The sequence below is a fragment of the Panulirus ornatus genome, chromosome 52, assembly GCF_036320965.1.
Source record: "Panulirus ornatus isolate Po-2019 chromosome 52, ASM3632096v1, whole genome shotgun sequence".
Taxonomy (NCBI): domain Eukaryota; kingdom Metazoa; phylum Arthropoda; class Malacostraca; order Decapoda; family Palinuridae; genus Panulirus; species Panulirus ornatus.
Window position 1 is genome coordinate 5999261 of NC_092275.1, and position 27782 is coordinate 6027042.

At 49.5% G+C, this 27782-nt stretch overlaps 2 protein-coding genes and 1 long non-coding RNA gene across 13 annotated transcripts in view; 1 reads left to right on the forward strand and 2 right to left on the reverse strand.

Moving 5' to 3' along the window:
• The window catches only part of LOC139765005 (visual system homeobox 2-like), a 270002-nt gene extending 252186 nt beyond the window's left edge, over positions 1-17816 (forward strand). The window contains exons 5-7 of one of the 2 annotated variants that reach the window (XM_071692061.1): positions 10571-10748; positions 11945-12213; positions 12876-17816. In XM_071692061.1, coding sequence (XP_071548162.1) covers positions 10571-10748; positions 11945-12213; positions 12876-13121 — 693 coding nt within the window. In that variant the 3' untranslated portion in view covers positions 13122-17816. The remainder of the gene's footprint in view (positions 1-10570; positions 10749-11944; positions 12214-12875) is intronic. The other variant, XM_071692062.1, reaches the window with a different exon arrangement.
• LOC139765006 (uncharacterized) overlaps positions 1-27782 on the reverse strand; it is an 84780-nt gene that overhangs the window by 26379 nt on the left and 30619 nt on the right. For 4 of the 10 annotated variants that reach the window (XR_011716548.1, XR_011716546.1, XR_011716542.1 and 1 more), the window contains exons 2-3: positions 21636-21777; positions 377-579 (exon numbers count right to left, since the gene is read on the reverse strand). Coding sequence is in view for 2 of the 10 variants with exons in the window: in XM_071692064.1 (XP_071548165.1) it covers positions 21636-21666 (31 nt within the window). In the remaining 8 variants the exon portion in view is untranslated. Of the gene's footprint in view, positions 1-376; positions 594-21635; positions 21778-27782 lie in introns of all 10 variants that reach the window. The other 6 variants (XM_071692064.1, XM_071692063.1, XR_011716547.1 and 3 more) reach the window with 5 other exon arrangements.
• LOC139765007 (uncharacterized) lies at positions 17734-19805 on the reverse strand. The gene is made up of 2 exons (XR_011716550.1): positions 18211-19805; positions 17734-18147 (listed from the first exon to the last, which is right to left on the reverse strand). It is a non-coding gene; the product is annotated as an uncharacterized lncRNA (long non-coding RNA).

The following is a 27782-nucleotide window of genomic DNA, read 5'->3' on the forward strand; positions in this document are numbered from 1 at the left end:
GTTTCAGTGGGTAGGAAAGAGGGTTATTCAGTGGGGAGTAGAGGGGCTTTTAGTGGGGAGGAAAGGTTAAGTGGGGAGGATGGTGGTTTCAGTGGTGAACAAAGTAGTTGAAGTGGAAAACAAATTATATGACATCAAACGCTTGACCCAAGGTAATCTAGTGCCATGTGAGGTGTGTCAAGTTACTTTGACATGTCGGTGAAAGCGTTGTGTTACCTTTAACACGTCGAGTAATGTAACTTAACACCTGTGATTACTTTGACGTGTGGAATCAGTAAATTACCTTGACACGTCGAGTGTTGGCAGTAGATTACCTTGACACGTCGAGTGTTGGCAGTAGATTACCTTGACACGTCGAGTGTTGGCAGTAGATTACCTTGACGCGTCGAGTGTTGACAGTAGATTTACCTTGACACGTCGAGTGTTGGCAGTAGATTACCTTGACGCGTCGAGTGTTGGCAGTAGATTACCTTGACGCGTCGAATGTTGGCAGTAGATTACCTTGACACGTCGAGTGTTGGCAGTAGATTACCTTGACGCGTCGAGTGTTGGCAGTAGATTACCTTGACGCGTCGAATGCTGAGGAAAAGGTCCTGGTATGACAAAGTTTCTGATTACAGCCCTGATTACAATGCTGATTACAACTCTCTCTCTCTCTCTCTCTCTCTCTCTCTCTCTCTCTCTCTCTCTCTCTCTCTCTCTCTCTCTCTCTCTCTCAGGACTGACGAGAAAGGGGTGGGCGGGGGTAAGGAAAAGTTCACAATCGAAAGAAGAAAAAAAAATGTAATTCATAACATTAATTCTATCAGGTTTAAGAGTCAGGTTAATTTTTTTTTCATGACATTTAACACAGCTGATTGGCTCACCCCCACACCCCATCCCCAACCCTTTGGGGATGGGGTGTGGGGGTTCGTTAACCCCGGCAAAATACGAAGGGGGTGGGATGATGGGATGAACATGATCTGGTCGATAATGTTAAACGAATGTTAACGTGTTGGTTAAATGGCGTAAAGAGAGAATGTGTATAGTTCAAGAGAAGGTCTGATAAAGAGGAGGAGGAGGAGAGAGATAGACGGATGAATAATCCCAAGAAAAAGGGATTACACAACGAAATTGGAGATTTATGCAAAGAGGGATTGATTCATCTGCGACGAGGCTTTTGTGAGGCAATTGGCGACTGGGGGGATTTCATGGGGATGGGATTATATTTGTTACATTATCTGAGGGATTTTCTCTTTAGTGAGAGAATGTGTTAACAAGGCATTGGAATTTGTATAGGAGGGAGGGGTCCATTGTTGGAGAATTTATATAGATTGGTGTCAATGTTTTTAACCAGCGGATTCATATGGTGTGTAGATGTATATGATGTAGATTTACTTTAAGTGAGTAAGATAAACAAGGCAGACTCATATGTATTTACACATGTACACATACCTACACTCACAAAAGAGTCAATATACACCCATACAAAAGTGGAGCTCTCTCTCTCTCTCTCTCTCTCTCTCTCTCTCTCTCTCTCTCTCTCTCTCTCTTCTCTCTCTCTCAGCTCAGCATCCAGGATGCGAGCTGATGATGACCCGTCAAAAAACAACAAAAACAAAAAAGATGACGTTGTGTTCCAGACAGACAGCGAGTTATATCAAAACAAGGTAAGGGCTGGTGTAGGTGGAGGTAAGGGCTGGTGTAGGTAAGGGCTGGTGTAGGTAAGGGCTGGTGTAGGTAAGGGCTGGTGTAGGTAAGGGCTGGTGTAGGTGGAGGTAAGGGCTGGTGTAGGTGGAGGTAAGGGCTGGTGTAGGTAAGGGCTGGTGTAGGTAAGGGCTGGTGTAGGTGGAGGTAAGGGCTGGTGTAGGTGGAGGTAAGGGCTGGTGTAGGTAAGGGCTGGTGTAGGTAAGGGCTGGTGTAGGTGGAGGTAAGGGCTGGTGTAGGTGGAGGTAAGGGCTGGTGTAGGTGGAGGTAAGGGCTGGTGTAGGTGGAGGTAAGGGCTGGTGTAGGTGGAGGTAAGGGCTGGTGTAGGTAAGGGCTGGTGTAGGTGGGGTAAGGGCTATGTGTAGGTGGGGTAAGGGCTATGTGTAGGTGGGGTAAGGTCTATGGTGTAGGTGGGGTAAGGGCTATGTGTAGGTGGGGTAAGGGCTATGTGTAGGTGGGGTAAGGGCTATGTGTAGGTGGGGTAAGGGGTTATGGTGTAGGTGGGGTAAGGGGTTATGGTGTAGGTGGGGTAAGGGGTTATGGTGTAGGTGGGGTAAGGGGTTATGGTGTAGGTGGGGTAAGGGGTTATGGTGTAGGTGGGGTAAGGGCTATGTGTAGGTGGGGTAAGGGCTATGTGTAGGTGGGGTAAGGTCTATGGTGTAGTGGGGTAAGGTCTATGGTGTAGGTGGGGTAAGGGCTATGTGTAGGTGGGGTAAGGTCTATGGTGTAGGTGGGGTAAGGTCTATGGTGTAGGTGGGGTAAGGGCTATGTGTAGGTGGGGTAAGGGGTTATGGTGTAGGTGGGGTAAGGGCTATGGTGTAGGTGGGGTAAGGGCTATGTGTAGGTGGGGTAAGGTCTATGGTGTAGGTGGGGTAAGGGGTTATGGTGTAGGTGGGGTAAGGGGTTATGGTGTAGGTGGGGTAAGGTCTATGGTGTAGTGGGGTAAGGTCTATGGTGTAGGTGGGGTAAGGGGTTATGGTGTAGGTGGGGTAAGGGCTATGGTGTAGGTGGGGTAAGGGGTTATGGTGTAGGTGGGGTAAGGGGTTATGGTGTAGGTGGGGTAAGGGCTATGTGTAGGTGGGGTAAGGCTATGGTGTAGGTGGGGTAAGGGCTATGGTGTAGGTGGGGTAAGGTCTATGGTGTAGGTGGGGTAAGGGGTTATGGTGTAGGTGGGGTAAGGTCTATGGTGTAGGTGGGGTAAGGTCTATGGTGTAGGTGGGGTAAGGTCTATGGTGTAGGTGGGGTAAGGGCTATGTGTAGGTGGGGTAAGGGGTTATGGTGTAGGTGGGGTAAGGTCTATGGTGTAGGTGGGGTAAGGTCTATGGTGTAGGTGGGGTAAGGGGTTATGGTGTAGGTGGGGTAAGGGGTTATGGTGTAGGTGGGGTAAGGGCTATGTGTAGGTGGGGTAAGGGGTATGGTGTAGGTGGGGTAAGGTCTATGGTGTAGGTGGGGTAAGGGGTTATGGTGTAGGTGGGGTAAGGGCTATGGTGTAGGTGGGGTAAGGGGTATGGTGTAGGTGGGGTAAGGTCTATGGTGTAGGTGGGGTAAGGGCTATGTGTAGGTGGGGTAAGGGCTATGTGTAGGTGGGGTAAGGGGTTATGGTGTAGGTGGGGTAAGGGCTATGGTGTAGGTGGGGTAAGGGCTATGGTGTAGGTGGGGTAAGGGGTTATGGTGTAGGTGGGGTAAGGGGTTATGGTGTAGGTGGGGTAAGGGCTATGTGTAGGTGGGGTAAGGGCTATGTGTAGGTGGGGTAAGGGCTATGTGTAGGTGGGGTAAGGGGTTATGGTGTAGGTGGGGTAAGGGGTATGGTGTAGGTGGGGTAAGGTCTATGGTGTAGGTGGGGTAAGGTCTATGGTGTAGGTGGGGTAAGGTCTATGGTGTAGGTGGGGTAAGGTCTATGGTGTAGGTGGGGTAAGGGCTATGTGTAGGTGGGGTAAGGGCTATGTGTAGGTGGGGTAAGGGCTATGTGTAGGTGGGGTAAGGTCTATGGTGTAGGTGGGGTAAGGTCTATGGTGTAGGTGGGGTAAGGTCTATGGTGTAGGTGGGGTAAGGGCTATGGTGTAGGTGGGGTAAGGTCTATGGTGTAGGTGGGGTAAGGGGTTATGGTGTAGGTGGGGTAAGGGCTATGGTGTAGGTGGGGTAAGGGCTATGTGTAGGTGGGGTAAGGTCTATGGTGTAGTGGGGTAAGGTCTATGGTGTAGGTGGGGTAAGGGGTTATGGTGTAGGTGGGGTAAGGGGTTATGGTGTAGGTGGGGTAAGGTCTATGGTGTAGGTGGGGTAAGGTCTATGGTGTAGGTGGGGTAAGGGCTATGTGTAGGTGGGGTAAGGGGTATGGTGTAGGTGGGGTAAGGTCTATGGTGTAGGTGGGGTAAGGGCTATGGTGTAGGTGGGGTAAGGTCTATGGTGTAGGTGGGGTAAGGGCTATGGTGTAGGTGGGGTAAGGGCTATGGTGTAGGTGGGGTAAGGGGTATGGTGTAGGTGGGGTAAGGGGTATGGTGTAGGTGGGGTAAGGGCTATGGTGTAGGTGGGGTAAGGGCTATGGTGTAGGTGGGGTAAGGGCTATGGTGTAGGTGGGGTAAGGGCTATGGTGTAGGTGGGGTAAGGGCTATGGTGTAGGTGGGGTAAGGGCTATGGTGTAGGTGGGGCAAGGGCTGGTGTAGGCGGGGCAAGTGCTGATGTAGTTAGGGTAAGGGCTGGTGTAGGTAAGGGCTGGTGTAGGTGGAGGTAAGGGCTGGTGTAGGTGGAGGTAAGGGCTGGTGTAGGTAGGGGTAGCGTTGACCTAGCGGGGTGTTGGGGGTAACGCTGGGGTACGCCACCATCAGTAGCTAGGAGAGGGGTAAATCATGCCTTCCTCGTTACCCTCACTAATTGCGAGCGCCACCCGCGGCTACTGGACCGGGTGGCCGCCGCTACCCCGGGCCGGGCCAGGCCAGGGTGGTGGCCATTACCCCGGGACAGGGCCAGGGAGGTGGCTGCCACTACCCCGGGCCAGGGAGGTGGCTGCCACTACCCCGGGCCAGGGAGGTAGCCGCCACTACCCCAGGCTCAAGCCAAAACTTCCCACTCCATGTTGTTTATAATGGCAGATGGCCCCGCCAGGAGACATTAGTCCTTGGGTCGGAACGCCGAGGGTCGAGTGTCGCGTGATTGCATCGGATTTACAGTAGAGGCTTGGATGCTAATGTGCCCCTTGTGTCCCCTTAGCATTAGGGTGTTTCACGCTTGTCTGCCGCCCCCAGCCTGGCGCGTGCTCCCTCCTCAAAACTGGAGATGCGGATATATATTTTTTTTGTTTCCTTTTTAATGGATTTATTCCCAAATATCCGTACAAGCGATCGGCCGAGCCAGGCAGCGGTAGGCAACTCTGTATCCTAGAGGACCCGCGCCTGGCAGTGGAGCTGGGATACACCCACGCCCACACCCACCCTTCACGCCCACGACCCACACTCTTCAAGCCCACATATGCCCTTCATGCCCACACTCTTCAAGCCCACATGCGCCCTTCACGCCCACGCCCACCCTCCATCCTCACCCTTCACGCCCACGCCCGCCCTTCAAGCCCACGCCCACCCTTCACGCCTACGCCCCAGGACACGGCGCCAGGGCTAAGCTGCCGGTGTTTGACACACTGACAGAACACGCATTACGGCCCCCGGGGGGGGGGGGGGGGGGGGCCTTGGCTCTCGGGGGGGGGGGGGGGGGAGTGTATCCTGGAGTCCTGGGATGGGGTGAGGGAGGAGGTGTCCTTGGGGGGTAGATGTCCTGAGGAGGAGGAGAGAGAGATGTGTCCTGTGAATCCTGGGTTTCGGGTGGGGGTTGATGTCCTATTGTCCTGGGATTAGGGACATGTCCTGGGCGTCCTGGGGTAGGGGGAGGAGACGTCCTAGGGGACGGGGCCGTTGGGTGATCCTCATTTGAAAGGATTAATGCGCTCGTCTCTTTTCTTCCCGGATTCGAACCCTCGTCATATTAGTCGGATATTGGCGCCTGCTACACTAGCGACCACCACCCTCCCCCAACCCCGTGGACTCCCACTTATACCATTGTTTGGAGCTCATGTCCCTCCATCCTGCGTCCCCCTTCCCTTCCCCTACCTACGTCCGACACCCTCTCTGCGTCAGTTCCCCCTGCATTTTTCCATCCCCATCTCTCCTTCCTTCCTTCCTACCTCCCTGCGCGGGTCCGTCCGTCCCCTTTCCCCCTTCCCCGTATCCGTCCGTCGTCAGGTCCACCTGTCCGTCCATCCGTCATCAGGTCCACACTGCGAACTGCCCGTCTACAGGTTTAACCGTCCTTTTTCCACTGTAAATGGTGTGCGATCATGAGTATGTCTCATTGTCGTATTAGCGAGGACCGAGAGAGGGTTGTGGTGGACACGTGAGTTATGAGGTAGGTACAAGAAGTGGCAGGGTAGGTGAGAGGGGTTAAGGCGAGGTGATATAGAGCAGGTGTGGCAGGGGTCCCACGTCGCTGGTGCGGGAGGAGTCCCGCTGGAGAGTTGCGTCGTTGTCTAGGTCTCATGGTGCAGCTGCAGGAGAGGTGGCTTGCCACGCTCTCGAAGTTGTGCAGAAGAAGTGTTAAACGTCACCGAAGTCCCGTGGCTTTGTTGCTGGTGCGGCGGACTGGAGGCACTTGAGGTCTCGAAGTTCAAGGGGGATGCTGTGGCTGCCACATTTGCGCTGCAGGGTAGACGTGTTTTGAGAGAAAACCTGTGGGAACTGCTGTAGAAGACGGCGCTGACGATGTCCCCTGCGACCCTCATCGGTAGAGGAAGACCGTCGGAATCACCCGGGGGGGCTTCTACTGACGACGGAGACGCCCTACAAGCTCCATGCTGGAAGAGAGGAGCCTTGAGCCACATAATCCATGTCTCCCGACGCAGGCGAGCCTTGGTGTCAGAGAGGCGCCACTGTATTATCTTGAATGGTCGTCCAGATGGTTGATGATCCAGGTGGGGCCCCTGGAGGATTATGGACCTCCTCGAGCAGAGGTCATCACTTCCTACCTGCTGTGGTTACCTGTCCTCTGACCCCGGCGGCAACTCCGGGTCATATGAGGTCACAGGAGATCCTTTCATCAGTCGCGACAGAGGTCTAGGTAAGGTCGTGAGAATTTGGCCTCATCACTTGGGTGTGCGATATCCTAATCCAACATTCGAGTAGTGTAGCGTCGCTGGAAGGAGACAGATGGTGAGGTCGTTGCACGTTCCGCCCGTCCTTCTGTCCATCGTCAGATCCCCCGTCCACCCGTCCGTTGGGAAAACCACCCATCCGTCGGCCCGTCCAACTGCCCGTCCGTCCGTGAGGTGCACATAGCAGGTCCCCAGGTCCAACTCCAACCTAGTGTCCGTGACTGACCAGGAAGACCGAGGGGGGAAAAATGGATTTCCGATAAAAGATTTTGGATACGAAAATAATGCAGGTATGGATTACTAATACATGGCTTACTGATCCCCGCCGCTCCCACCACCACCACCACCACCATTATCACCAACACTAGCGTCATCGTAGCCACCACCACACCAGCCCAACTCTCCCCCTCCAACATTCCGTTCGTCATTTGCCTCACTCCACCTTTCATCTCGGCCAGAGTTGTAATCCGATCACTTTCATCACCTTAACCACGGGATAATCACTGGCGAATCGCTAATCCTGGACGATCTTGGCGAGTGTAGTACCAGGGATTAGCTGGCCCGCCCGCCCGCCCTCACCCCAGCCCCAGCTCACGGCTCTCGCCTCGCTAAACAATTATTATCTATGTATCATGTAACGTGATGCCTTATTACCGGTCCCATCACGTCTGCTGCGCTGGGGCGAAGGGGAGGGAAGGGTGGCACGGTCAGGGAGGAGGAGGAGGAGAGAGAAGACCAGGAAAAGGAGAGGAAAGAGGAGGGCGGGAAGGAGGAGGAGGTTTAGGGAAGGAGGAACCTTAGCTTTAGCCAACCATTAGTTCTGACGACTATGCCCCCTCTCACATCCCTCTAAAACAGGTCGTCCATCTGGGTAACCTACCCCATGGATTACTCTTCCCCGTTCACCCCCCCTTCGTCAACCATCCCCTCCCAGCGGCACGCTCCCAGCACCACAGGGGGCGCGGGGAGCTACGTGTCAAGTTAGCCTGTTTCTGAGATAATTGAATTATTTAGTAATCACCCCAGCTACACTTTCCCACAGGAAGAGTCACAGTCTACACTGAGGAGCCCCTGATCCCTGGGCGTGTCTCCTGGGGTGACCAGGGGGAAAAAGAGGGCGCTTAGTGAGGTCCCCCTTGGGCTGGTGCGTGTCCCCTCGGGTGGTCAGGAGGAAGGAGGGGGGGGGGCACTTGATAAGGTCCCCCTGACCCCGGGCATGCCCGAAGTGTGAGGGGTAGTTAAAGGGATGGTTTGCGGTGAAGGGTGGACGATACATCATGGTGGGGACGCTGGCTGCTTGTACCATGGTGGGGACGCTGGATGCTTGTACCATGATGTGGACGTTGGCTGCTTGTACCATGGTGGGGACTTTGGCTGCTTGTACCATGGTGGGGACGCTGGCTGCTTGTCCCATGGTGGGGATGTTGGCTGCTTGTACCATGGTGGGGACGCTGGCTGCTTGTACCATGGCGGGGACGCTGGCTGCTTGTACCATGGCGGGGACGCTGGCTGTTTGTACCATGATGTGGACGTTGGCTGCTTGTACCATGGCGGGGACGTTGGATGCTTGTACCATGGCGGGGACGTTGGATGCTTGTACCATGGCGGGGATGTTGGATGCTTGTACCATGGCGGGGACGTTGGCTGCTTGTACCATGGCGGGGACGCTGGCTGCTTGTACCATGGTGGGGACGCTGGCTGCTTGTACCATGGCGGGGACGCTGGCTGCTTGTACCATGGCGGGGACGCTGGCTGCTTGTACCATGGTGGGACGTTGGCTGCTTGTACCATGGTGTGGACGTTGGATGCTTGTACCATGGTGGGGACGTTGGATGCTTGTACCATGGTGAGGACGTTGGATGCTTGTACCATGGTGGGGACGCTGGATGCTTGTACCATGGTGAGGACGCTGGATGCTTGTACCATGGTGGGGACGCTGGCTGCTTGTACCATGGTGAGGACGCTGGCTGCTTGTACCATGGTGGGGACGCTGGATGCTTGTACCATGGTGGGGACGCTGGCTGCTTGTACCACGGTGAGGACGCTGGCTGCTTGTACCATGGTGGGGACGCTGGCTGCTTGTACCATGGTGGGGACGCTGGCTGCTTGTACCACGGTGGGGACGTTGGATGCTTGTACCATGGTGGGGACGCTGGCTGCTTGTACCATGGTGGGGACGTTGGATGCTTGTACCATGGTGGGGACGCTGGATGCTTGTACCATGGTGGGGACGCTGGATGCTTGTACCATGGTGGGGACGCTGGATGCTTGTACCATGGTGGGGACGTTGGATGCTTGTACCATGGTGGGGACGCTGGCTGCTTGTACCATGGTGAGGACTTTGGATGCTTGTACCATGGTGGGGACGCTGGCTGCTTGTACCATGGTGAGGACGTTGGATGCTTGTACCATGGTGAGGACGTTGGATGCTTGTACCATGGTGTGGACGTTGGCTGCTTGTACCATGGCGGGGACGCTGGCTGCTTGTACCATGGTGGGGACGCTGGATGCTTGTACCATGATGTGGACGTTAGCTGCTTGTACCATGGTGGGAACTTTGGCTGCTTGTACCATGGTGGGAACTTTGGCTGCTTGTACCATGGTGGGGACGCTGGCTGCTTGTACCATGGTGGGACGCTGGCTGCTTGTACCATGGTGGGGACGCTGGATGCTTGTACCATGGTGGGGACGCTGGATGCTTGTACCATGGTGGGGACGCTGGATGCTTGTACCATGGTGGGGACGCTGGATGCTTGTACCATGGTGGGGACGCTGGATGCTTGTACCATGGTGGGGACGTTGGATGCTTGTACCATGGTGGGGACGTTGGATGCTTGTACCATGGTGGGGACGCTGGCTGCTTGTACCATGGTGGGGACGCTGGCTGCTTGTACCATGGTGGGGACGCTGGCTGCTTGTAACATGGTGGGGACGCTGGTCAGCTGTACATGTACCATATCAACACCACGTCACCATACGAGGTGTGTCCCTGTAACATGTTTACGTGGTGTTGCTGGGGTGGTGAGGACATCGTCAAAGCCTCGACTCCCGCGCCACTCTTTCCACGAGTTCGTCAGTTGTCGTCAGGACACAGATGGTCCCGAGTCTGGCCACGGCTTCCTCCTCCTGCTGGAGTATCACACACTCGTCCAAACTGATAAATGTTGACCAGACCTTACCGTCTGACCTAAGTCACCACAGTCTTCATGTTTCCTATAAGTATATCATTTATATGACTGTGCTTAGAACGTGAATATATATATATATATATATATATATATATATATATATATATATATATATATATATATATATATATATATATATATATATATATATATACATACATATATATATATATATATATATATATATATATATATATATATATATATATATATATATATATATATACACTCTACATACTTCTGTTTGTTCAGTTTCGTTACACCTCATTCATGTATTTTCCCCAGCTTCAAATATTGGTCAGGGCGTCTGTTGTGGCATTTGAGATATGTATCAGACACTCCCGGTACCCGGGAGATAGCACTAGGACCACTGAAAGAAACATTTCAAAAAGAAATATATAATCCTTTCACAGCAGAGGTATGGTAGGGTTGGCTGTACATGGGTCACATGAACCAGTGGATGTATAGTTCAGTTCAACACGTCCCCGACGCCTTGAGCGAGGGCAGACGACCCAGATATGTTTCAGGAGGAACTGATCACCAATTCCCCCCTCCGTTCCTGCAGGTGTGGTTCCAGAACCGGCGAGCGAAGTGGCGGAAGACGGAGAAGACGTGGGGCAAGAGCACCATCATGGCGGAGTATGGCCTGTACGGGGCCATGGTTCGCCACTCCCTCCCGCTGCCCGAAACCATCGTCAAGTCAGTGGACAACGGTGAGGAATGCCCCGCCCCCTGGCTCCTAGGTGGGTATCCTGCTGCTGGCAGGGGCGCCTCTCGGGCACGACTACACTCCCATGTACCACACTACCAACCATGTGACCTCTAGTGTTCTCCAGCCTCTGGTGACAGAGCTGATCCTTGTCGCCTCCCTGGTGGTGGGACATTATAAGGCACAGGCTCTCCCCTTAGCTCCCCTGGGGCATTTGGTTACAGTGTCTCTCTCTCATGTATGGTAAACAGCCACATGGCTGAGCCTACCCAGCTGTAGCTGTCGAGGTTCAGGGCCACTTGGGTCACCCGTAAGATGAAAAGAGGACTTATGTCTGACATCAAAACAGTCATTGATTTACCTGTCATGTTACTAAATAAAATGTCAAAGCATATAAGAAGCTCTGTTCTTTATGGATTGCTATATGTATAATGTGTAGGTTACAGGAGAACTGCATTAGCTTAGCAGTTCGATATCCATGGCTTTCTTAAAACGCTCCTCATCCAGTAAATCTGCACCATATCATTAGTAGTCACCTTTAACTAACTTCTCATAACATAACGTAACGAAGTATAGTCGTGTATGTAAAGGATAAGTAATTTATGATAATCAACGCTTGATATTTAACTGAACTTTGCTTTATATCTCACTTGTGTAATAAGTCAATTGATAAAGTTGCTCAATTGGGCCACAAAGGGGGACATGACACACCAAGTAAGGTTCCCACAGCTGTGGTTGTGGACTTGATGTTTTCCTGTACTTAACGTTGTATGATGTGGTGTACCCGCCAGCACATTATAAGGCACGACCCTTCAGCATAATGGTACGACCCCTCAGCATAATGGTACGACCCCTCAGCATAATGGTACGACCCTTCAACACAATGGTACGACCCCTCAGCATAATGGTACGACCTTTAAGGTACGACATTTGGGTGTGATGCCCTGGCATTTGACATGACACGTAAAGGGTCATGATGTCAAAGCCTTAGACGGTCATATACCCAAGAGTTGTGTCGTCGTGCTCAAGGGTCGTATCGCCGTCGTGCTCAAGGGTCGTAGAGAAATTGTCGTTGTTAGGCACTGTCTCACCCCTAGACCACTTCTCCCTTGATCATAACGACTCTTTCCGTTCATAAACAGTACTGGCGTGTAGACATTTAAGTGTAGAGAACAGTGTCATTGTAGTCAGGTCACACAGCCTAACTGACGGGGGGGACGCTGTCGCCAGGGATGCACCGGAAGAGCCTGGAGGCGGCGCAGCAGCTGCAGGAATCGGAGGCTGACGGAGAAGCGAGCGACGGCCGAGAGGACCCCCAGCGGCACCAGCGGCAGCCTCAGCCCCCAGGGGAACAGCAAGTGGAACAGCAGGAGCAACAGAAGCGGCAACAGCAGCAGCAGCAGCAACAACAGCAGCAGCAGCAGGGACACGCGGGGGAGCACCATGGGGACCCAGACACAGGGTTTCCCCGGGAGGCGTCACACTACACCATGGACAAGGTGAGCGTCACACGACCATTGCCCGACTTCTTGGTCGGGCTGGCTGTGAGGTCGGCCAGGCCACAGACTGCTGGTCGGCAGGTCACAGGCTGAGTCGTAGGGTCAACTCGACACGAGGTGACAGAATCAGCAGGTCATCAGCAGGTCAGGCACTGGTTCAGTAGTCAGCAGGTCATGAGCAGATCAGGCACTGGTTCAGCAGTCAGCAGGTCATGAGCAGATCAGGCACTGGTCCAGCAGTCAGCAGGTCATAAGCAGATCAGGCACTGGTTCAGCAGTCAGCAGGTCATGAGGAGATCAGGCACTGGTCCAGCAGTCAGCAGGTCATGAGGAGATCAGGCACTGGTCCAGCAGTCAGCAGGTCATGAGGAGATCAGGCACTGGTCCAGCAGTCAGCAGGTCATCAGCAGATCAGGCACTGGTCCAGCAGTCAGCAGGTCATATGTACGTACATATATATATGTGTGTCTTTATGTGCCCTATCCTGACGACAACATGATGGTATATTGACACTAGACCCAGTCCTCCTCCTCAACGAGATCGCCCCTCTCTTCTATCACGGGGAGATGACCCCGAACTCCCTACCTCTATGGCACACAGGGGGAGGCGAGGACCATCCCATATCGAGGCGCACCGTAGTAACTATTTTGTGGTATTTGCAGGACGTGGGAGGCGGTGGTACCTTCGGCGGATCACGCCCCGAGGCGGGGACAGGCAGCCTCCACGCAGGTGGACCCTCGTCGCAACCTGGCCAGAACGCCCTCTCGGACGACCTGCGTTCCAGCAGCATCGCAGCCCTCCGGCAGAAGGCCCAGGAACACGCCGCTAGGATGAACCTGAACAATAACTTGGCTGGGCTTCATCATCCGGAGCCTCTACACCACCACCATCACCTGGGACACTTCTGATACACCTCCACCACACTATCTCCACCACCACCTCCCCTCCACCACCACCACTAACACCCCACTCCCCCTCTCCACCAACACTTTACCCCTGCTTGTTGGAGCCCTCGCCACCACTCCATCACCACCGCCCACAGCTGCAGTATTACCCAAGTAACAAGTTTCCGATAATACACTTTTTTCCCCCTTTACACCCGTCACTTGTATTACACCCTCCCTCCACCCTCCCCCCTCCCGAGGCGAGGTCAGGTCAGGTCAGGCCAGGCCAACTCAAAGCACCGCCATCGTCATCACAATCAACAACCACCATTACCACAACCACAACCATCCCGCCCTGACGTGGAATGGCAGTCTAAAACATAAAATCTATGAGTACCCCCGACACTGCCAGTCCAGAACGACTCACACAAACAGCATCATTAACGACCATGGAACAACACCATTAACAGCCATCGAGAGCACCAAACAGCCACTAACAGTGCCATTAACATCACCACTAACAGCCAAGATCTTACACCACCACGAACACCCGACAATAGAGCTGTATATGAACCTTTCCCCAAACGTCACCACTGGAAGACTTACGTCTATACAGGTCGTCGTCTCGCAAATATTATTCAAAATACGACAGAATATTTAAATCTACTCCAGTAATTTATTTCCACTCAGACAGTAAGGTTTATGATAACTGGTAACAAACGTTTAATACCGTTATCGAATCTAGAACAAATATTTTTGAGGTTTTGATAAACAAATGTTGGTTCCCCACATAATGTGGTTTGTTTTCTATGAAGCATCGTGAAAGAAAATGTAAATGTAGCAGTGACTATAAAGATTCTTCAGAGTATGGTAAGATATTGTGGACAACGAGTCCACAGACTTCTTTTAAAACATAAACGATATAAAACGTCAGATATGAAAAAAAATTCGAACTTTTAAATAAGTAAAATACTTATTTATACACTTAAGATGTTATAAATTAGTATCGATAGAGAGAACCTTTTTTTCGGCCTTGACACTTAGAAGAAAATGAACCTTACAGTTATACGGTCCTTTATGCGAAATAGGACGAGTCTATTCTAGTTGATAAATTGTATAGATTTTATATCCTGTTCAACCTACGCTCCAGGATATAACAGAATATTCATTATCACCCATAGCTCTTCCTTACTGCCACGTCTGGCAACACTACAAAGTGGGAAAGACTTTGAATAAGAAGGAAATTGTGCTGTAAGAAACAAAAAAGAGAAATGGGTATCCTTCAAGTTCTATTAACTGGATAAAGAGAAATCTTCCATCATGTGGACAGTCGCAAATGATCATACTATGGACGACATTCCTTGCTTCTCCTCCTGCCTCACCAAACATCTTGGTCTTGGCGGAAAAGTGGCACTATCTTGCGTGGATTCACTGCATCACTACCACCTGGGCACTGTTCATCGATGTCTCATCACTCACAATGACGTGCCGGGAGGAGGGGACGTGACGTGCCCACGTCTTCAAATACACGTCATACATAAACACCTCAACAGAATCACAGCCATGATGGCTGGCGTTCATGATGGCACTTCGGGAGAGACGAGTCCTCCTCGACCGTAAACATTTGATATTGATAAATATAATCAATATTTATCATTATTAATTATAATTACCTTAATTGATTTCATTATCTGATTATCTTGACACTCAGAAAGTTGAGGGCGATGCTTAGCTTCCAAGGTATGCCTTTTTGGTCTGCTGGGATGAGCACATTGGCACCTCACTTCCCAAGACTCACCTCACCTCTCATGACTCACCTCATCTCAAGACTCACCTCACTTCTCATGACAACTCACCTCTCATGACTCAACTCTCATGGCTCACCTCACCTCTCATGACTCACCTCACCTGCCTCACCACTTATCTCACCTCACCTTCCTCACCACCTGTCTCATCTCACCTGCCTCACCATTTCACTTCACCTCATCTCTCCTGCCTCACAATCTCGCTCACTTGCTTCGCCTCGCCTTACCTGACTCACCTCATCTCGCCTGACCACCCCAACCCCTCACCTCGCCTACTCCTCACCCCTTTCCTTAGCTCCCCCAGCTTATCCCCAACCCACGTAATCCCTGTGTGGACAGGTGTCCTAGGCTCGGGTTTGGACAGATATCCTAGGCCCGGGTGTGGGGACAGGTGTCCTAGACCTGGGTGTTGGCAAGTACCCTGGGGGGCCTCCTGCGCTGGCAGGTGTACCTCAGAGCCCTGGTGTTGTCACGCACCTCTGCCAACCAGCCTGCACAGGACCCCCACGTCTGCCTGCTGGTGCCAACACCCAGACACCCACAAAGTGCTTCTCGCTCGCCCAACACGCAACGATGCAAGTGACTTCGACATGAAGGGTGTGGGGGTGTGTGTGTGTGGGGATGTGGGGGCGATTGTTTCCCTGTGTCCCCTCCCCACCAACCCCTCCCTTTCACCCCAGTAGGTGGCTTACCCGTGGACCTGAAAATTCCTTTATAAGAAGACCCTTAAAACCTGGGTGGGGAAACTAAAGAGGTAATGATCCTCGCTAGTAATCGTGTGACAAGCCAATTTTTTTTTTTCTTCCCCCAAACAAGGACGCTACACCTCGCTCAGGCGCGACAATCATTTTCATGTAACAACGGTCTCTAACGAGCAGTTGGTGGTTACGACATGATGACCTGGGATGAGGATGGTTCTCCCACTCCCTCCATCCACCATGCTGGTCACTGACGGCCAGGACGAGAGGGACCCGACCCTTCGTCCCCCGACGATTCCCCAGACGATGTCCCCCCAAGATGATGTCCTCAACCCTATATCCCCTGGACGATGTCCTCAACCTTACGTCCCCCTGGACGATGTCCTCAACCCTACGTCCCCCTGGACGATGTCCTCAACCCTACGTCCCCCTGGACGATGTCCTCAACCCTACGTCCCCCTGGACGATGTCCTCAACCCTACGTCCCCCTGGACGATGTCCTCAACCCTACGTCCCCCTGGACGATGTCCTCAACCCTACGTCCCCCTGGACGATGTCCTCAACCCTACGTCCCCCTGGACGATGTCCTCAACCCTAAGCCAGGGAACCGTGTACGGGGCGTTAGGGGCGCAGTCCCTCCCAGTGCCAGGGAGTGTGTGAGCCAGGGAGGGTGAGGACGTGCACACCCGGCCCACTCCCTGGACCGGGCCATTGGACCTTGGCCCTCTCGCTGGACCAGTAGGACTCTGGCCCACTCACTGGACCGGTAGGAACTCTGGCCTACTCACTGGCCCGGGCCATTGGACTCTGGCCCTCTCGCTGGACCAGTAGGACTCTGGCCCACTCACTGGACCGGGCTACTGGACCAGGCCCACTCGCGTGACCTATTCGTGGACACTAAACCTCAGCAGATGCGCTGATGGAGGAGGAAGAGATGGCCAAGACAATATCCGCAGTGTTTCTCGTAACATTATGTGTACAGTAGACTTGCTCAGAGAGACGTAAACAAAAACAAACAAAAAAAGTTGACCAATTTTAAACATTCTGTTTCGTAAGTGTTGTTCAAAGTTTCCCCCTTTGAAACGTATGGCTCCTGAAACTATTCTGAAACTTCGCCCGTTCTTCTGTGGCCTCAAAAGCCAAAGTGAAACTAGAGTGATATATTTACGTTTCTTCTGTATGAACCGTTCAAAGTCCTCATCAGTGTTTTCCTCTTTCTTTATTCCCCTTCTGTGTTTCAGACAATATTATTCACAGTTTCTTCTCAAAGTGAAACTATTCGGTTATTGATTTTCGGTGATGGTGCCAGAGTTTTACAATAACTTACACTTCCTCTGTGTACATAGTGATCTCATGCTTTACGTCATCATGGCGTCACCGAGCGCGCGCACGCGCCCCTCTCCCCCAGCGCTGGTGGCACTTTAGTTAAGGGTTATGTTAGAAGTGTTTTGTTTGTTTTTTTTTCTTCTCGCTCGGTGAAAAATGCATTCTTCTTCGTCTATATTTCCTCAGGTTATAACTTCAAAATTCATGGATGTTTACAGACAGATATATAGTACGTAAGGTAAACCTAAACTTAAAAGTGTTTCTCTATAACATAACCGGGAAATAGGGAGAAAAATGCACTCGACACCCCCCTCCCCCAACCTACGTCAACAATGGCGGAACCTAAACTGGAATTAAACAACCCCAAAAAATTTTTATCCTTAACGACATAGACATTTGTTATTGTTTATTTATTACGTTGCACTTGCATAATTCTTATTGTTATCAGTTCGTTTTGGACTCACAGCCTAAGGTAAAAAAAAGAATAAAAAAAAATACTAGCTCTTTAGTGGCCTATCCTACAGCTGCTCACTCAAAGATAATATTGGAACTGCTCCATAATTTGCCTCAACTAATGTTATATAATACTTCTAAAGACAAAAAAAAAAACAAAAAAAGCCAAAGCGTAGATGTTGTAGCCGAGGGACAGGAGAGTGGGGGAGGGGAGGGTGATCCACCGCCCCGCCCCCCCTCCTGTAGCACTGCCTCACAAGATGGAAAGGAGAAAGAAAGGTACCACTTCCCGTTTTCTCTCTGGCCCCTTCATATTTTTTTTTCTTCTCTCCCGTCACGTTGTTTATGTTAGAAATAACTCTCTCTCTCTCTCTCTCTCTCTCTCTCTCTCTCTCTCTCTCTCTCTCTCTCTCTCTCTCTCTCTCTCTCTCTCTCTCCGTTAGAACTTTAAATCACCCCTGTCTTCAAATCTTACTAGAATCACAGAGAAAACGGGAAGAAAACGGTACACAGTGATGATGTGTGTTCGCCAGCCTCCGCCTCCCTCCCCCCCTGAGGGGTGGGGGGGTCGCCACTATTGCCATCAACCTAGGTGCTTGTCAGTGGTGATATGGCAATACATTTTCTTTCCTACATATACATTTATCTTTATATACTCATCTAAAATATCTTTTTTGATTGTCGTCGACATTTTGCAACTCAACTGTCTCTGAGACTCAGTTGTGTTCTTGACCAAGACGGTACGACCTTTGACCACGACGGTACGACCTTTGACCACGACGGTACGACCCCTGACCACGACGGTACGACCCCTGACCACGACGGTACGACCTTTGACCACGACGGTACGACCCTTTAGCACGACGGTGCGACCCTTTAGCACGACGGTACGACCCTTGACCAAGACGGTACGACCATTGAGCACGACGACACGGCCTTTGAGCACGACGGTGAGACCCTTGACGACGACGGTACGACCTTTGACCACGACTGTACGACCCTTGACCACGACGGTACGACCTTTGACCACGACGGTACGACCCTTTGAGCACGACGGTACGATGCTTGAGCTCAACGTTACGACCCCTTTGACCTGAACCTTAAGTCAGGTCATGGGTCATGCCTTTGTGCTTAAGGGTCGTGCACTCAAATAGTCGTACCATCGTCCTCTAAGGGTCGTACCGTTGTACTATACCTCCTACTTTACTATCACCTTTTTTTAACTCTCTCTTTCCCATATTAACTGCAATATCTTCTAATGTTTCATTAATGGCATAATCCTATATTGGAAGGACTCAGCCCAGCCCACTCCGCTCTCAAATACATCACCTATCATTATATTTTTTCTTTATCTTTCACTCACTGTCATAATCTTAGGAATCCACCCCAACCCCCTTCCCACATGACTGTTGTATCCTGTGGGGTACAAGTGTGGGCGCCGTCTGGCACGCCCCTCCCTGCCCTGGTCGGGTATATATAACAGGGGTGGGTATGGGGCGCCCCCTTACCCTGCCCAGCGTCTTATCCTGCAGGAGGACTGGTGTAGGGGCAGTTTACCTCACCATACCCAGCGTCTTATCCTGAGGGAGGACTGGTGTAGGTGCAGTGTACCCTGCCATACCCAGCGTCTTATCCTGCAGGAAGACGGGTGTAGGACCCATCTGCCCTGCTCTACCCAGCGTCTGGTCTCCTGCAGGAGGACGGGTATATGGTCTGCCATCAACCCACCCAATCAGGGTCTGGCGCAAAAACTCCCCATCCCCAAGGTCGATCAGCCGTGATGCCTCCGTCGACCAGAGAGAGAGACTCGGGTCTACATCGTGGCACATGAAGACACTTCCAAGCTCCATACCTCCTGTAAAGACTCATCTACTTGAGTCACGAGCCAACACGTGCAGTGTCCCTACACTTTGCCTCGAGGTGCATTGGGTTCCCTTCAGTCACTCACTCCTCACATCAAAGATGTGTAGAGAGGGTCGCCAGGGTGCGGACTGTGGTGTGGCGAGACGGTGTTCCGTCTAGATATCTATAGTGATGATAAGAGAGGAAAGTTTGATTTCTGGACGTGTACCATATTAGTCTGATCGATTAATTACATCAAGTATTTTGTTTGGTGTAGATCTATCAGTTCCACGGCTGGATCATGGTCTTCATGGCGAAGAGTTTTGCTGAGGTTGGGGGTATGGCTGGTCAAGAGAGCAGGGGGTACATCTGGCCAGGCTGGGGTAGGAGAGGAAGGGGTACAACGGGGCAGGCTGGGGCAGGAGAGGAGGAGGCATGGCTGGCCAGGCTGGGGCAGGAGAGGAGGAGGCATGGCTGGCCAATGGAGGCAGACTGTAAACATCGAATGCACATAACTGGTGTACATAACATGTCGGTGTGATGCGTGATCTTCTTGTTTTTATGTGACAAATATATGCTCACTAATTTTCTACGGCTGTTTTATTAACCCTTTAAGAGAGTGTGGGAAGGAACGCCGTCTGGAACGCGGGATGTACGGAACGGAACACTATCTGGACAACAGGAACACCAAGGAATGGAAACAGCAACAGAGTAGTGGAAGTTATGAAAACACGGCGGTCAGTGTGGTAAAGGCAGAACACACGACTGATGGAGAAATACATCTAAATATACAAACTATATCAATCGTGGAGATAGAGCGCTAACTGATTGCTAAGTCTGTTCCTAAACATATCTACAGTATTACTTTCAACAACCATAATTGGTAAATCGTTCTATATCTTAATCTTGTTGAAGAAAAAGTACTTTGCCTCTCGATGTAAAACGTCTGCCCACGAGTTTGTATCCATCACAACCATAAGTGACATCAGACGAATCTAGCCTCAAACAACTGCTTAGGAGAAAATGATCAAAGGCTTGTAAAATTGGAACACATCTCCCAAATCACCTCTTAATCTACCCCCTTTTCTAAGCTTATTGAGTACAAATAGTTTATCTAGTTCTCATCTTGGTAGCTCGTAGTTGTACTTTCCCCTTCCCGTCCATATCTTTCCTCAAATAGGGTGACGAAAACTGAACGCGATATTCAAGATGGGGACTTACCAGAGAGTTGCAAAGAGCAAGGATCTATTTCCTACACTGACATTCGAATGCCCCGACTATAAATCCTCACATTTTGTTCGACTTTGTTCTTTTCTCCTTTTGTGTAATGTTTACTTGGCTTTAGGTCACCAGAGATTACTGTACCCAAGTCTTTTTCTTAATCCCTTAATTGTAGCTTAAGAGAATTCATATTTCCCTTAGATTTTTCGTCTTCATTACCAGAGTCTTAAACATTGTACTTACTGATATCAAACTTCACATGCCACCTGTGAGCCCAGTCCATTACATCTCATATTCCTCATAAAACAGTTCATTATCAGCGTCATGAATATACATGAGGAAGAGAACCGGTCCCAAGGATAATCCCTGTGGCACACCACTTGTCACGTCTAACCATTCTGAGGCTCGACCATTCACCACTACTCTTTGTTTACAACCAATCAACCAATACCCTAACCAAGTACAACCCCATCTTAACTTTTACTATCCATCATGAACTACATCTTTCAGTACAAGATTAAGATTAGCTTTAACTAAGAGTAAGACACACCGCCCAATTGTACATCTCTTCTCACATTTGAATGGAGTGTCCCCCTGGAATTATGTATCTCTATTATCTAACCAATCCTCACGTAATTCCCTTCTAATGCAACGATTCCCAACTTTGTAAGTTAGTTTTCGTATAATGCGCGCCCTTACATAAAGACACACTAATAGATGACTGTAAATGGTTGCAAAAAGTACATACGAAGGGGACGGATATGCCCCACACTGGTCGCTTTTTGCCAAAACGAAGGTGTAGACTTGCTAGGTAGCCTGGTCAAACCTGCAGCACCCCAATCACTCATGTGTAGTCAGTCCTTCATAAACATTTCAGGCTTTATATGAAACTCCCGCCACAACTTGACAACCTCCACGCCCTCCCGTAAACAAAGGTTCAATAATCGATTACCGAGACTGCACACACGGGGCGGTAGAGGCGTCCAGAGCCGACTCTGGGTCGTAATCCTAAAATTATGATCTCATCTATTTGGTTTCCGAAACTACAATCAAGGTGGCGACACTTCGCCAGAAATTCTTCCGATCTTATCTTCGAATACGCTGTCGGTTCCAACACATGACAGGTGTGGAAATAGCTCATTCTCAACACACCATCTAAGACTCACACTACAGCGTGGACTACATCATCTAACCTTGTCGCACTTGTGGAGCTACATCGCTCATGGAGGGAAGGATCCTTCGGCGTCGAACTACTTCAGGTGACCAGCGGTGGGTGATGGAGCCACAGACCTGCCTCACCCGCTCGTTCCTTGCCCATCGCCATTCATCCGAAACCTGAAAATAAAACATCATTTGTCATACGCAACAAAAACTGGAATCAAAGAGGCTTAATGCCCTCCAAAACTACTTCAAAAGGGGGTTGGGTCATTTTGACTCAGAGAAAAGGATTTGTTTCGGGTGTTTCTATATCCACAAAGCTACTCTGCAATAAGTCTGACAAGTGGATGTGGAAAAGATGCAAGATTTGGGCACAGAAGACGGATGGAATTGTGGACAATTCACGTACATACATCACGTCTTTTCTGTACTTTCTAATACGGAGCACCTGTGTGGGAATGGACTAATGAGAGAAACATATCTGGAATTAGTTAAGCATCAAAACCTAAATAAGAATAGGTTGAGCAAGCCACACCATAAACACCTACAATAGAGACAATATCTTACTAAAATTCTAGACTCAGTGGGAGAGTGAGGTGTTGTACCTTCCTTGGTGGAGGACGTTGTGCAGTATTGAGTAGGGAATACGTAAGTTGAGGAATATAAAAGAAGAGATAAGGGTAGATAAGAAATATAAGGTCATAGATGGGTAGAGATAAGAGGTATAAGGTAAACAGATACGGGGATTCATGGGATGGACAGGTTGCAGAGGACCTGATGACCCATAACAAGGTCTCATCTGTAAAGAAAAATATATACGTTGGTAGAAACAAGACAGGAGAGCAGAAGGCACCTCCCCCATCCACCTCTCCCTCCGGCTCAACTGCAGACAAGTAAAACATGGAAACGTAATGCCATGCACAACACTGCCATGGACACTTTATAGGAAAGAGTAGACAATCAAAAGCTCAACCAGTGCACAGCTGCAGGACTATGAAAAGAAAAATGTAGGCGAGAAGACAGGTAGAAAGGAAGAGCATAAAGGAGACAGGGATAAACGAGTATAAGGTAAGAGAGTGGTAAACATGGTATAAGTCAGGATATTAGGAGCGTCTGAGGTATACTTTCTAGGCACAACAGTGACGCCCACAATGATGATCTCGGGGTCCGACAGCGGCCCTTCATTCAAGCCTCTATTGACCCATACACCAGTCTGTGGAACATTGGTTACTGGACCCTTTGATGACCTGTCGACCCTTTGTGGTCCCAAGACCATCTCTTATGGACCCCGGGAGCATCTCTGTGGCCACAGTAACAGTAGCAGCTCATCAAAGGTCCTCTCCGGAGCGAGGCGCTATTACTGAACACTCGTCCCCTTCACCTCCCCCCTCTGTTGACTCTGGTTGTGGAAGTTTCTCTTGTTCTTGAGCTCGTAAGGTGACCTTGTATGTACGAGAGAAATGGTGTGACTACGTGGATTCGATGGTCATGATGAAAGACAGATGAGCAGATAAGAATATAGCTTGTTAGAGTAGTACTTAGGGTGATATTACGGTCGTAAGGTATATGGGCAGTTTGGTGATTGGGTGTAAATAGAAAGGTATATATGTGTTAACGGTAACATGGTATGGTTAGTAGACTGAGATTGGGGTATGTGTCACAGGTCACCTGTAGAGTTCATCTGTTTGGAAGAGGATAGAAAATATGACGTAAAAATTCGAGATATCTTAACCACTACTGGATATAGAACAAGGCTTCATTTATCTGGCTATCACAGAGTACATCTGTATTCATCTTTTTACATCATCCAGCCATGTGTGTTCTCCTAACGCCTCTGTGGAGACCAGTGTCGTCTGGGTCACGAGGCAGAACGTTCAGTACTACATTAATACTGATTTCCAACATCTTATCCTAGACGTTGGCTGTTCCTGGTGTGGACACACAAGTACTTAAGGTGGTCTTGGGAGAAGCAAGTAAGCTCTTCACGTTTGCAATCACATTTAACTTACTGTAAGGCAATAATTGGTACATGGGAGTCTATGGGAGACCAATTTTAACATTAACATGGCTCTCCTGTGTATTGGCACAGACCTGAGGTATAAGAGCTGGTCACCTCACTGTCTCTTCAGTTTTTGGAGATATACAAAGAGACATTTATAAAGTGTAAATACAGTCTATAACTTTGACGTGCGTCTTAAGCCTTTGAGGATACATCCTCACGATGGCCAAGACCGTCTGCTGAACACCTTGATCTTACTCTGGAAAAAATTGGAATTCCAAGGCTGCCAGAGGTTCCGTATGTACAGCGCACATGATGTTTACAAGAACATCTTGAGGATATGCGAGTGTGGGAATCCTGGGGTCTTATTTTCACTAAATTATTGATTACTACATTAAAGTGGGAGGGAACACTTCACCTTGGGAAACGCCAAGGTCATTATACCTTGCAGTGGAATTTATCAGTATATAAGTGGGGACGTAAGTTGAGCATTTGGTAAAAGGATATGTAAGTATGTGATATTGAATAAGGTGCATGAGGATGCGGATGGATAAGGGCTCATAGGTACAAAGCGGCAATGGGATGACAGAGTTGAGTAGATCATAATACCAATATAAGTATGTTATATTTAAAGTAAAAATATATATTGGTAGATATACAATGACAGGGACAAGGCATCCATCACCTTCACCATCGGGCAATGGACAGTAGAGATGGTACAGAATGCAGTGCAACTGCAGTGCATTTATGGAAGAGATGTAAAAATCAAAAGCCAACCAGGATCTGTACTGTAGCACTATATAAGAAAAATGTAGCAAAGATCAGGTGAAGGGAGAGCCATAAGGAAGGTATAAGAATATATGGTAGAGGTGGTAAACATGTATAAGTCAGTGATATTTTATGGATGACGTCTGGTATACTTTTAGGCAAAGTGACGCCACAATGATGATTGGTTCCGACATGGCTTATTCGCTCATGACCCACGTTGTGTGAACTTGGTTCTGGTAATTTGTGTACTGTCGCCTTTGTGGTAAGCTCTTAGGACCGGAGAGTCTTTGGAACAGAGCAGTAGCAGTCATAGTTTCGGATGGAGCGTACTGAAATGTCCTTCATTGTTGCCGGGTTGTGAAGCCTGTTGGCTGTAATACCTGTGAGAACGAGAAATGGTGTGACTAGTTGGTTCAATGGTCATGATGAAGAAGATGAGATTAAGATAATGTTAGAGTAGAGCTAGGTTATTACGGTCGTAGGTATAGGGTCAGTTCTGATTGGAGTAGTTTGAATAGAAAAAGGATATATGTGTTTAGGATAATCTGGTATGGTTGGACTGAGATGGGTATGTGACAGGACTGTGGATTCATCATGTTTGGAGAGGGGATAAAATATATGGGGTGAAAAATGTCGGATATCTTAACATATTGGATATAGAAAAATGGTATTTTTGAAAGGAAATCTGTATTCCAACACCAATGTTGTTTTCCCGAGCGTGGGCCATGGTCGTTGGGCACGGAGGAACGTTCGTACTAATATATGTTTCCAATTTTGTAGAGTTGGTGGTTTGGAGTGGACACAAGGGTAAGGAGTGTGTGGAGAAAAGAGCTCGTTGAGAGAGCAACAATGTGATTTTGAATGGATATTGGGTACATGGGAGAATGATGGGAACAATTTGAACTAAGAGGTCTCTGTGATTGGAAGACCGAGGATAAGAGGGGGTCACCTCATTTCAGTTTTTGGAAGATATACAAAGATTTTGTGTAATCGGGGCTAAACTTTGCAGGTGGTGAAAGCTGAGGATAATACAGTGCCAAGAGCGTGTGAAACCTTGACGTCTTCTGGAAAATTGGAATTCCAAGGCATGAAGGCGTATGGGGCACACATGAGTTTACTAGAATATTTGTGGTTGGAGTTGAATACTGTTGGGGGAGTTAGGCCATTTTTTGTTATATATATATATATATATATATATATATATATATATATATATATATATATACACACACACACACACACACACACACACACACACACACACGAGTCCGCGTGGAAAATGAAGCACGATAAGTTCCCAAGTGCACTTTCTTGTAATAATCACATTATCAGGGGAGACACGAGAGAAATATAAGTCAGTTGATATACATCGAAGAGACGAAGCTAGGACGCCATTTGGTAAACATGCGATTGTCCAAGATGTGATTATTACACGAAAGTGCACTTGGGAACTTATCGTGTTTCATTTTCCCCGTGGACTCATAGGAATATCTTGATCACGCGCAAAATTGTGATCCTTTCCAATATATATATATATATATATATATATATATATATATATATATATATATATATATATATATATATATATATATATAACTAAACATCTTTAACTTCACACACTGGCAATGACACTGGCCAGATGTACCAGAGGTGCAGTGCCTGGGTGCAGTGTGTAAGCGGCAGGTACAGTGAGCGTGGCTGTGATACAATTATGTACATCTTTACCTGGTGCGACACCTTTGAGGTCGGATGACTTACAATGACACCTCCAGCGAAGATCCTGGTGTCGATAGGCCCCAAAGGGAGACGTGTTGAGGACCTATAGATTTTTTGTTGAACTTGATGAGTGGGGGAGAAGGGAGGAGGCTGGGAGGGGGAGAGAGTGAGTGAGGGAGGAAGGGAGGGGAGGGGAGGGGGAGAGAGTGAGGGAGGGAGGCAGGTGGAAGGAAGTGAAGGGTAAAGGAGTGTGAAGGAAGAACCGAGGGCTATACAAAGGAATATCGAGTGAGAGACGAAGCTATGAAACAGACAGAAGTGGAGGAGGAGTGATGCGAAAGAAAGGGGGGCAAAATGGACAGGCAACAAGACAGGTAAAAGAGAAAGAAATAGAGAAAGAAAATAGTACGAAAGGAAATGAAAATCCTGTTTAAACAGAATCTGGACACAACACAAGTCTCGGGAGTGTGACACTGGTATCAATGACAAGTAACACAGTGTTGCGAGGTGTGGTGTTGTGGTCTAGGACCATGGCGGGACGCGTCTCGTCCCCTTCCTCGTGTCCTGTGTTGCGTCCTATGGCACACCTACAGCTGTGGCCATGACAATCCCCTTGATAGATAAGATAAGAGAAACTATAATGGTGTAACAATGGTTATGACCAACGCTTGCGTGTGAATTAAAATTACTTTTGTGGAATATAAGCTGCTGACAACTGATGTTGTACTGATCAGTGTATCCACGTCTGTGTAAAGACAGTTTTTCAACCTCCAGCACCTACACCTCCAGCACCTACACCTCCAGCACCTCAACCTCCAGCACCTCAACCTCCAGCACCTCAACCTCCAGCACCTCAACCTCCAGCACCTCAACCTCCAGCACCTCAACCTCCAGCACCTCAACCTCCAGCACCTCAACCTCCGAGCACCTCAACCTTCGAGCACTTACGTAATCTTCGTACCTCAGCCTCCAGCAACTCAGCGTTATGTACTTCGGCCTCACCAAAGTGCTCTGTATTAGCGCCTGGCACTCGGGGTCAGCAACTCGCTTGTTTACTGGGATTCAGTACAGATGACCTGACTCACCTGGCTTGTGTTTCAGGTCACCTTTGGTCACTTCTCCCTCTCTACCTTTTCCCTTTTCGTTTCCATCACCCTCTAACTCCACCTTTTCTTCTCAACCTGCTCCTGTTCCTTCCTTTCGAACCATTCACTTCGCCCTCTTCGCCTTCAGAAACCTCCTCCGACTTCACCCTTGATCATCGCCTGGTCCCCAGCTGCAGACCCTCTCACCTGGCCAGTCCAGACCATCCATTATGACCCGTGAGTCAACCATGGGGTCACTGTCTGTGTATAGTGCTACCCTCCCTCCCCCATCCTCTCTCCTTAACCACCCTCCTCAAACACCAGCTTACTCTATCACCCTCTCCCTCTCCTATCTCTCCCATCGACTCCATCCCACTCACTGACTCCATCCTAAACATAGGCACATAAGGACATTTGATACAATCATAGGCAATTCACCTGTTCACCCCAACTCGCTCGGTAAGAAACTGGGCATAGAAAATTGTGTGTTAGATGTAGTGTGATGTAAGCACTGGATGTATTGTGTGAATGATAAGAATTTCAAAATGAGAGACAGTTTATAGAAAAGACTGCCGCCAAGGGCTTCAAATAAGCAACGAAAAAACAGTCGA